At 50.0% G+C, this 10,000-nt stretch overlaps 2 protein-coding genes across 3 annotated transcripts in view; one reads left to right on the forward strand and one right to left on the reverse strand.

Annotated features, from left to right (window-relative positions):
* The window catches only part of aoc2 (amine oxidase copper containing 2), a 6,302-nt gene extending 279 nt beyond the window's left edge, over window positions 1-6,023 (forward strand). Inside the window, exons 2-7 of the mRNA XM_076171477.1 lie at window positions 745-1,552; window positions 2,619-3,182; window positions 3,293-3,411; window positions 3,989-4,155; window positions 4,802-4,934; window positions 5,297-6,023. Of these exons, the coding sequence (XP_076027592.1) occupies window positions 745-1,552; window positions 2,619-3,182; window positions 3,293-3,411; window positions 3,989-4,155; window positions 4,802-4,934; window positions 5,297-5,581 (2,076 nt within the window). The 3' untranslated portion in view covers window positions 5,582-6,023. The remainder of the gene's footprint in view (window positions 1-744; window positions 1,553-2,618; window positions 3,183-3,292; window positions 3,412-3,988; window positions 4,156-4,801; window positions 4,935-5,296) is intronic.
* A 3,926-nt stretch (window positions 6,024-9,949) lies between these two features.
* Window positions 9,950-10,000, reverse strand: part of LOC143016909 (ADP-ribosylation factor-like protein 4D) — a 2,859-nt gene continuing 2,808 nt past the window's right edge. For both annotated transcript variants that reach the window (XM_076171480.1, XM_076171479.1), the window contains exon 3: window positions 9,950-10,000. This exon is cut by the window's right edge and continues 535 nt beyond it. The gene's annotated coding sequence lies outside the window, so the exon portion shown is untranslated.

Genomic DNA, 10,000 nt, shown 5'->3' on the forward strand with positions numbered 1-10,000 from the left:
CAGAGCACACACACACACACACACACACACACACACACACGCCATAACATACTTCCATATCACAACAAGGCGTTAGTTAGTTTGACGCACACGCGCTCAGGACGCAGAAACTTGAACTTTTCTGTTTAATGTGTTTTTCATAATGAACTTACTCTGTGAAAGAAGAGAGAGAGAAAAAATGAAAGAGGGGGAGGAGGAGGAATCTGGACCCCCCTCTCTCTCCCTCCTTCTCTCTCTCTCTCTTTGTCTCTCTGGCTCTCTCTCTGCCCCCTCCTCTCTCTGGCTCTCTCTCTCTCTCTCTCTCTCTCTCTCTCTGCCCTCCCTCTTTCTCTCTCTCTGCCCCCCTCTCTCTCTGCCCTCTGTCTCTCTCTCTCTCTCTCTCTCTGCCCTCGTGGGGAGGCAGTAGCTCAGTGGGTAGTGCTTCCGCTTGGGAACCGGAGGGTGGCCGATTCGAGCCCCTGCCGAGGTGCCCCTGAGCAAGGCACCGAACCCTCAATTGCTCCCCCCTCTGCGAAGGGTGGTAATGTAAATGTAATGTAAGTCGCTTTGGATAAAAGCGTCTGCCAAATGACCGTAATGTAATGTAATGTCTCTCTGCCCGCCCTCTCTCTCTCTCTCTCTCTCTCTCTCTCTCTCTCTCAGAGAGTTCATGTTGTGTGAATGATTAATTCCTTAAAGTAAATCCTTTAATTTTTTATAGAACTTCATAGTAATGTATTCCTTTACTTCTCCATGTGTCCTCAGGTCCAGCAGTACTTAGTGAAGCAGAAGCACTTGAACATCTCCATCAGCCAGATCACCAAACCCTCCCAAAACTTCCTGTTCCTCATCGACCTGTCGCTGCCCAGGAAAGCCGAGGCACTGAGCTACCTGGATGGGAAAAGCTCCCAGAAGCCGGTGAGGGAGGCCACAGCTGTGGTGTTCCACGGCACACCAGGCCACATTAAAGAATACGTAGTGGGTCCTCTCCCGAACCCGACCTACCTCAGAGACGTCACCGTGGAAAGATACAAGACAGAGCTTCCCATGAATGCACGTCCGGTCACTGTGGGGGAATACGCCTTACTCTTCACCTTCCTGAAGGATGAGGTGTTCTCCAAGCTGGAGCGGCTGTTGAAGGAGAGCTTTGACGTGGATCAGAAGAAGGTGCTGAATCCCTTTGAGCAGATGCCCAGAGGAGTCAGATCTGGAGACAGAAACACCTGGATCAGTTTCTTCAGGGACATGAGCGGGATGTACATCCACCCTGTGGGCTTTGAGGTTCTGGTCAACCACCAAAGTGTCAATGCATCAGACTGGAAGGTGGAGCGAGCGTTTTACAATGATCGGTACTTTTCCTCAGTGGAGGATCTGAAGGTTCAATATGATGCTGGCAACCTGAAGAAGATCGTTTACAAGAAGACCCCAGACTACGGCTCCCTGAAGCCGCGGCGTAGCTCGCTGCAGCTCCCCCCGCAGCAGTTCTACCCAGAGGGAAAGCGATTCAGCGTCAAGAACAACCAAGTCCTCTACCTGGACTGGAGCTTCAGCTTCGGCCTGAGCTCCCTCACAGGTACGCAGGTCCAAAGACCAGGACCTTTCTTAAAGCTGCACCATGTGGTTTTTGGCGCCCTCTAGCTGTGTTATTGTCTTTTGTTTGTCTTTGTATTGCTGCGGTCAGGGAGAGAGAGAGATAGAGAGAGAGAGAGAGGGACAGAGAGAGAGAGAGAGAGAGAGAGAGAGAGAGAGAGAGAGAGAGAGAGAGGGAGAGAGAGAGAGAGAGAGAGAGAGAGAGAGAGAGAGAGAGAGCGACAGAGAGAGAGAGACAGAGAGAGAGAGAGAGAGAGAGAGAGGGAGAGAGGGAGAGAGAGAGAGAGAGAGAGAGGGAGAGAGGGAGAGGGAGAGAGAGAGAGAGAGAGAGAGAGAGAGAGAGAGAGAGAGGGAGAGAGAGAGAGAGAGGGAGAGAGGGAGAAAGAGAGAGACAGGGGAAGAGAGAGACGGGGGGAGAGAGAGAGGGAGAGAGACAGCGAGAGGGAGAGAGACAGAGAGAGGGAGAGAGGGAGAGAGAGAGAGAGACAGACAGGGGGAGAGAGAGAGGGAGAGAGACAGCGAGAGGGAGAGAGACAGAGAGAGGGAGAGAGGGAGAGAGAGAGAGAGACAGACAGGGGGAGAGAGAGAGGGAGAGAGAGAGAGAGGGAGAGAGAGAGAGAGAGAGAGAGAGAGAGAGAGAGAGAGAGGGACAGAGAGAGAGAGAGAGAGACAGACAGACAGAGAGAGAGATAGAGAGACAGAGAGATAGAGACAGAGAGAGAGAGAGAGAGAGAGAGAGAGAGACACACACACAGATAGAGACTGCTGCTCCTCCAGTACCTGGACTCTGGTCAGGACCTGAAGCTGACCTCAGCATCTCCAGACTCCTTAAACACTCTCTCCTTTGGCTAACATGCTGTAGCACACTGATGATGCAGTGACCTTTGACACGAGGGTGAGCAGTGTTAGATCTGGAGTCCCCCCTGTACAGGAAGTACCATGATGACAAGTTCACATTGTCTCCTCCCTTCACATTAGCACAGCCTAACATTCATATGCATGAACCCCAAACCCCCGCCTTTACAAACCCACGCTTGTCTCTCTTTCAGGTATGCGGGTGTTTGATGTTCGTTTCAGAGAAGAGAGGATTGCGTACGAGCTGAGCGTGCAGGAGGCCATGTCTGTGTACGGCTCGGCCACGCCCTGCCTCATGATGACCAAATTCCTGGACTCCAGCATCGGGATTGGGAGATTTGCACACGAGCTGGTGCGTGGAGTGGACTGCCCCTACGAGGCCGTGTACGTGGACACTTATCGCTACATCGATGTCCCGGCTCCCATCCGATTCAGGAACTCCATCTGCATCTTTGAGCACAACCTGGGCCAACCGCTCCGCAGGCACTTTTCTGATTTTTTCCACCACAGTTACGGAGGAATGGCAAACAGCGCCTTGGTGTTCCGTACCATCACGGCCATCGGTAACTATGACTACATGTGGGACTTCATCTTCTACCAGAGCGGCTCGGTGGAGGCCAAAGTCCACGCCACCGGATACATCTCAGCCTCTCACCTGCACCAGGGCGGCCAGAGGTACGGACACCAGGTCGCGGAAAATGTGCTGGGTAACATCCACACCCACTTCATCAACTTCAAAGTGGACCTGGACGTGCTGGGTGAGTTCTGGAACCTTCTGCAGTCTGAAGACATTCTTATACATTTATTTATCGTTTGAGTTTGAGTTGGAGTTGGAGTTGGAGTTGATTTGAGTCCTGATTCTGTGCAGGAGTGAAGAATGTGTTTCAGACCAAAGACATGGAGTATGTGAACATATCTCTGCCCTGGATGCCTGAGCGCAAGGCAGCAATTCCTCATCTGGTGGAGAAACAACTCAGAACAGAACAGGTTTGTATTTCTTCATCACTTAGCCACTTGTAACCTAACTGTGCGTTTATGTTTGACCTCAAATCTAAATCTGCTTCAGCGTGGGACTTCTTTAGATCATGAACCAGGTCTGAAGGTATGAACCTACACCTGTAACCTCTGAGTCCCACAGAGCAGAGAGTTTAAAAAGTGGAACCTGATTCTAAGTGGATAAAAGCTTGTTTGGCTCCACATGTTGATGTTCCATTGAGAGTCGTTCCCTCATTCTGCCACACGTATGATGCAAGGCCCAAGTCTAGTGTGTATGTTAGAAATAGGGTCTGAGCCCGACGTGAAGCAGTGGCTTCAGCCGCTCGCTCCAGCTGCTCTGTTCTCCATGATTGCATAATCAGACCGTGATGTCGCCACCTTCACCGCCAGCTGACTGCTTTCACTACTATCTAACTCTGTCCTCATGGTTCTCCCTCTCTGTTCTTGTGGCCTGTGAAGATCTTACTTCTGGGTAAGGGGAGCTTGGTAACCAAAGACTCAAGAAGGAATTTGTTTTGTTGCTTTTGAGTTTAAGTGTGAAGCTGAAAATGTCTCAACGTCTTCACAGGAGGCGGCTCTTCGTTTTGACACCAAAACTCCTCGGTACCTCCACATCGCCAGTGATCAGAAAAACCGTTGGGGTCATCAGCGCTCCTACAGGCTGCAGGTCTTCAGCTTCACTGGGGACCACCTACCAGAGAGCCAGCCTGAGGAGAGATCCATGTCCTGGGCCAGGTGAGGGGGGAGGAGGGGGAGAGAGAGAGGGAGGGAGAGAGAGAGAGAGAGTGAGACTGAGTGAGACTGCTCAACCTGAGCAGAGACCCCTAGAGACCCTTCATCTTCCTCGCTGTAGTTATATTGCCAGATGCACATCTGCACTTGTACCCTTGTCCTCCTAATGTATTTGTGCTGTTGGACTGGACTGTTCTCTGATTGTGTTTACTTCATACCCTTATTGTGTGTACTTATTATGTTGAACTAGGTATCTGCATGCACTCTTGCATGTTTTCTATATTGCACTAGTTTGGTGATTTCTCGTTTCTGGTTCTAGTTTCATTCTGCACTGTCCCTCTGTCACTGTTACATCTTATCTTATCTTATCTTATCTTATCTTATCTTATCTTATCTTATCTTATCTTATCTTATCTTATCTTATCTTATCTTATCTTATCTTATCTTATCTTATCTTATCCATGTGTAGCAGCCGCTCATCCTAATTAGCTGCAGTTTGACATCATCAGTGCGAGTCACCTGTTCAGTGAGAGAGAAAGGTTTCCCCCTTCGTTCTTTGCTCACCCGTCTCCTGTGTCCATGTGTCTGTGTCTCTGTGTCTCTGTGTCTCTGTCTCTCTGTCTCTCTGTCTCTGTCCGTCTCCCTCTAGGTATAAAGTGGCAATCACCAAGCAGAAAGACTCTGAGCAGAGCAGCAGCAGTCTGTTCAGCCAGAACAACATCTGGACTCCAGCTGTTGACTTCAGCAAATACATCGAGGACGACGAAAACATTGAGGGCGAGGTGTGTGTGTGTGTGTGTGTGTGTGACATGTAGGCCCTTATTCCCCCCCTGAAGCTACAGTCACTATACTCAGTCAGTTACATTCAGTTAAACTTGAATATATCATTTATAAATGAGTCCTTTTTGTTTCTGTAGTTATGCAAACCAAATTATGACATCATCAATATCAATGAAATAGGCAACAATTAAATACATTCAACAGGTAACCAACCAATACACAACTTATATTATTACTATATAAACTACTTTAACATCATACTCCCTTATTTTCCTAAGGTTACATACACAGTTGTGTTGTCATAGCGATACATGGTTCCAGCTCCCTATAGTTTAAACTGTGGTGTGTACCATGATCTCCTTAGGACCTGGTTGCCTGGGTGACCACAGGCTTCCTCCACATTCCTCACGCCGAGGACATCCCCAACACTGTGACCGTTGGAAACGGGGGCGGGGTCATCCTGCGCCCCCACAACTACTTTGACGAGGATCCGTCCATCCAGTCCCCTGACAGCGTTTACTTCAAGCCGGGCGGCGAGCAGAGCTGTGACACCAACAGGATGGCGTGCTGGGCTCAGGAGGGCTGCGGCCCCCAGCCCCCCCCCTTCACCTACCACGGCTTTGAGGGTGTTATGAAGTTTGAGGATTGATTGGGTTTCCCCCGTCAGGCCCGGTGAGGTGCTTGTTCTGGATCCCTCAGGGTCCAGGAGGTCGTGGCAGCGTCACGTCTGTAGGGGACACTTGGGACGGCGTGTTCCGGGCTCGATTGGTACTTTTCCTGTCAGTAAGGAAGTGTGTGTTTGTCTGTGCGTCTCCTCACTGCACCGTGCTGTCATGCTGAGTCGGGTCACTGCAGTCACTTTGCCATCAAATACTGTTTAAAGGATTCAAGTACTTTTTTTAGAACAAATATTTGAATATTTCATGACATTCCACATCTTCATCAATAAGAAGAAGCTCAACATGTCACCTTTATAATCTGACCTCCCTACTCACCCCACTGACCTCTCTCTGTACCAGCAGCCATCTTTCTTCTTTGGTCCATACGTTATAGAACACTTGGTATTTTAAATAATAAACCAAATGAAACTGTCCGGGGCTAAGTGAGTGATTCCCCTCAGCACAGATGATCAATCATGGTGTTATGCTGCTATGTTCCTGTTAAAGTATCACAGATGTGTTCAGACGCTCCCCTGTTGTGTATGTGTGACCCTTAACCCCTTCAGCAGGCTCACACAGAGCAGAGGGTGAACAGGCTCTAACTCCTGTATTTTGGGAGTCAGCACTCAGACCAGAGAGGACAGACAGGTACCAGATCTACAGGTCAGCAAGATCCATGCCATTCTCCGTCTTTAAGGTCTCTAAACACTGTGTAGTCCTGTGTTTGTCTGCAGACTGCACCGCTTGTGTTCTGTGATATCCCAACATGATAAGTTCCATGTTGAAGCAGCCAGGCTGAGGCCAGACCGACTCCCAGGGGCCACATGTGCTGAAGGAGTCCAGATGTTTAAGTACTGAAAAATGAGTTTACACAGTAAAAATGAAGCGACAGCTGTGGAAATTAAAGCCAGTTTGGCTTTAACGTCACTTTGTGCTGCTTTTAGAGGAACAATCACAGGTTAGACTCAAGAAGTCAGAGTGAGTTTACACAAACACAAACATGGGCAGAGCCAGAGCAGGAAGTCTCCGGTCTCAAACTCCAGTCAGCACTCAGTCAGTCAGCACTCACATATAAACGTCAAAAAAAGTCATGCTGTTTTTAATGCGTTGACCCGCTTTAATACAAGAATTATGATTTGTAAGGAGGATTTATCAGGGGGATGATTAAGGGGACTTCCACATTCCCTGAAATAATGACTGTAAGACGGTCCCATATGGTCTATGGTTAGGATTCCTGGTTTTCACCCTGGCGCCCTGGGTTGGACTCCCGGTATGGGAGCAGGGGAGTGGCTCAGTCTGCAGTGGACTTGGCTGGAAGCTGAAGGGTCACCGGTTCAGATCTCACGAGGACCAAAACAATGGAAGATGGGCTGGTAGCTGGAGGGATGCCAGCGCATCTCCTGGGCACTGCCGAGGTGAGCCCTTGAGCAAGGCACTGAACCCCCAGATTGCCCCTGGGAGCCTGCAAAGGGCAGCCCCCCCTCACTCTGCATCTCTCCATCATCATCAGCTTGTGTACGGACCGTGTGTTTCATGGTGTCTGCATGTTGTGTGTTTCCTAACCCGTGTCAGGTGATGTATGTAGAAAATAACAACCCAGTGAGACGCTTCTTTCTTTCTTCTGTCTAACCTACACTGGCCACTAGGTGGCGCTTTACCATCAGCAAATAGAAGAGATGGGGGGGGGGGGGGGGCATAGTCCAGACAACTAGAGCCCTCTAGTGGAGGAACGATCTAAGGCCTTTAGCAGAGCTACTCAAAGCTGGAGAGAGAGAGAGAGAGAGAGAGAGAGAGAGAGAGAGAGAGAGGGAGAGGGAGAGGGAGAGGGAGAGAGAGAGAGAGGGAGAGACAGAGGGACAGGGAAAGGGACAGGGAAAGGGAGAGGGAGAGAGAGCGGGAGAGAGAGAGAGTTAACGAAATCCTCAGTAATTGAAACAGAAGCCACTAGATGGAGCTGTTATGAAGTTACAGCCATGTTCCAGCTGGATGTTCCTCCATCCAATCGAGTTACAATGACTTTTGATTGGCTGAGACAGTCAGTGTGTGTATGTGTGTGCGCATATGTGTGTGTGTGTGTGTCTCTCTCTCGCTCTCTTCATGTTGTTGTGGAGTTACTTTTGCTTTTTTTGAGTTTTGTTTTCTCAAAGTTCTGTGTGGACGTGTCAGTGAGCCGTGTCAGTGAGCCGTGTCAGTGAGACGTGTCAGTGAGCCGTGTCAGTGAGCCGTGTCAGTGAGCCGTGTCAGTGAGACGTGTCAGTGAGCCGTGTCAGTGAGACGTGTCAGTGAGCCGTGTCAGTGAGCCGTGTCAGTGAGACGTGTCAGTGAGCCGTGTCAGTGAGACGTGTCAGTGAGACGTGTCAGTGAGACGTGTCAGTGAGACGTGTCAGTGAGCCGTGTCAGTGAGCCGTGTCAGTGAGCCGTGTCAGTGAGCCGTGTCAGTGAGCCGTGTCAGTGAGACGTGTCAGTGAGACGTGTCAGTGAGCCGTGTCAGTGAGACGTGTCAGTGAGACGTGTCAGTGAGACGTGTCAGTGAGCCGTGTCAGTGAGCCGTGTCAGTGAGCCGTGTCAGTGAGACGTGTCAGTGAGCCGTGTCAGTGAGCCGTGTCAGTGAGACGTGTCAGTGAGCCGTGTCAGTGAGACGTGTCAGTGAGCCGTGTCAGTGAGCCGTGTCAGTGAGCCGTGTCAGTGAGACGTGTCAGTGAGCCGTGTCAGTGAGACGTGTCAGTGAGCCGTGTCAGTGAGACGTGTCTCTGTGTGATGAATGTATTCATGCATAGAAAGAGAGAAACCTTCTGTCCTTCTCTTTGCTTTTATGATCTGATCTGCCCACAGTAAAACAAAAAAGTCTTTGTTTGACTCACCTGGAGGAGGAGACCACACACACACACACACACACACACACACACAGGCTCCATTGTCTTTTCATTGTATCATCTCTGACTTGAGGTTCATTAACGTTCCTGCAATCAACATTTTAGACTGAAACTACAAATCACACATCAACTCTGTGTGTGTGTGTGTGTGTGTGTGTGTGTGTTTGTGTGTGTGTGTGTGTAGTCTCCTCCTGTGAGAAGCTGGGATGACAAGATGATGATTCGACCTCCAGAGCACAACCAAGTTGTGTGCAGATGGAAGGTCTCATATGGAACACAAGGCTGCTCTTTCTGTAACCATGGTGATGCTGAATCCTTACTTGCCAGTGAGAAGTCAGAAACCCTGCAGTCCTCCTTCAGGTCCTCCTTCGTGTGCCTTCAAACCTCCTCTGTAATCATCAACTATCTTCTACTTCCTGTCAGCATGTAAACACGTCATCACCCGACTCACTTCCTGTTTAAGCCTCTGGACTCTCACGTTGTTTTGATGATGTAACTTTTCTCTGAGTTTATTTTCTCTTGCTGTTCTGCTGTATGAAGGCTCGACCTGGGTGGAGGTATGGATGATACACTGTAGTGTTCTATAGTTTTCTCTTCTGCTTTCTTTTCCCCTCTGGACAGTGTGACTGTAACCTGACCTAACACACACACACACACACACACACAGTGCTGTGGTGGAGCCTGGTGCGTCTCTAACTACAGGGAGAGGGGGGCCACGTCCCGCCTCAGACACACTGCAGGGAAGGAGCAGATATTTATGGAGTGTGTGTCACAGGGAGGAGGAGGAGGAGGAGCAAGAGGAGTGGGAGGAAGAGGAAAAAGAGGAGGATGAGGAGGAAGAGGAGGCCAGACACAGGACTTGAACCCACAACTGTCAAACAGAAAGGTCAGGTGGGCGGGGCCAAGGGTTATGAGCGCTGAGCAGGAGGTTCTGGGTCTCTGACAGAAGGAGCAGGAGGTTCTGGGTCTCTGACAGAAGGAGCAGGAGGTTCTGGGTCTCTGACAGAAGGAGCAGGAGGTTCTGGGTCTCTGACAGAAGGAGCAGGAGGTTCTGGGTCTCTGACAGAACCACATGAGGAGCAGCGTGCAGCTTTAATGGCAGAGCAGCAGCAGGGTGGAATGTTCTCACTTTGTTTCTCTGCCCAGAGCGTCTAAAGATACTCAGGGTTCATACCGAGCTCTGCAGGACCTGGGGACACGCCCAGAGCTGGACCAGGACCAGGACCTGGGGGCACGCCCAGAGCTGGACCAGGACTAGGATGAAACCAGCAGAGGGTAGATTGAACCCACAGAGTGAACTCCCCTCCTCCCCTCCTGCTGTCTTTATTCTCTTATTCACCCAAGGATCTTATTTCATGACCCAACTCTGTTGTGTGGTCAGACGGGGGTGGAGAGTGTGTGTGTGTGTGTGTGTGTGTGTGTGTGTGTGTGTGTGTGAGGACACAGATCCTCACACTCACTCTCAACCAAGAAACATTCCAGAGAAGATTGCCAAAGTTGCTCAATAATTTATTCATTTCACATTTTACAAAACAA

Source organism: Genypterus blacodes, unplaced genomic scaffold, assembly GCF_046128005.1.
Source record: "Genypterus blacodes isolate CSIRO-AG114 ecotype Tasmania unplaced genomic scaffold, CSIRO-AGI_Gbla_v1 ptg000251l_1, whole genome shotgun sequence".
Lineage (NCBI taxonomy): Eukaryota > Metazoa > Chordata > Actinopteri > Ophidiiformes > Ophidiidae > Genypterus > Genypterus blacodes.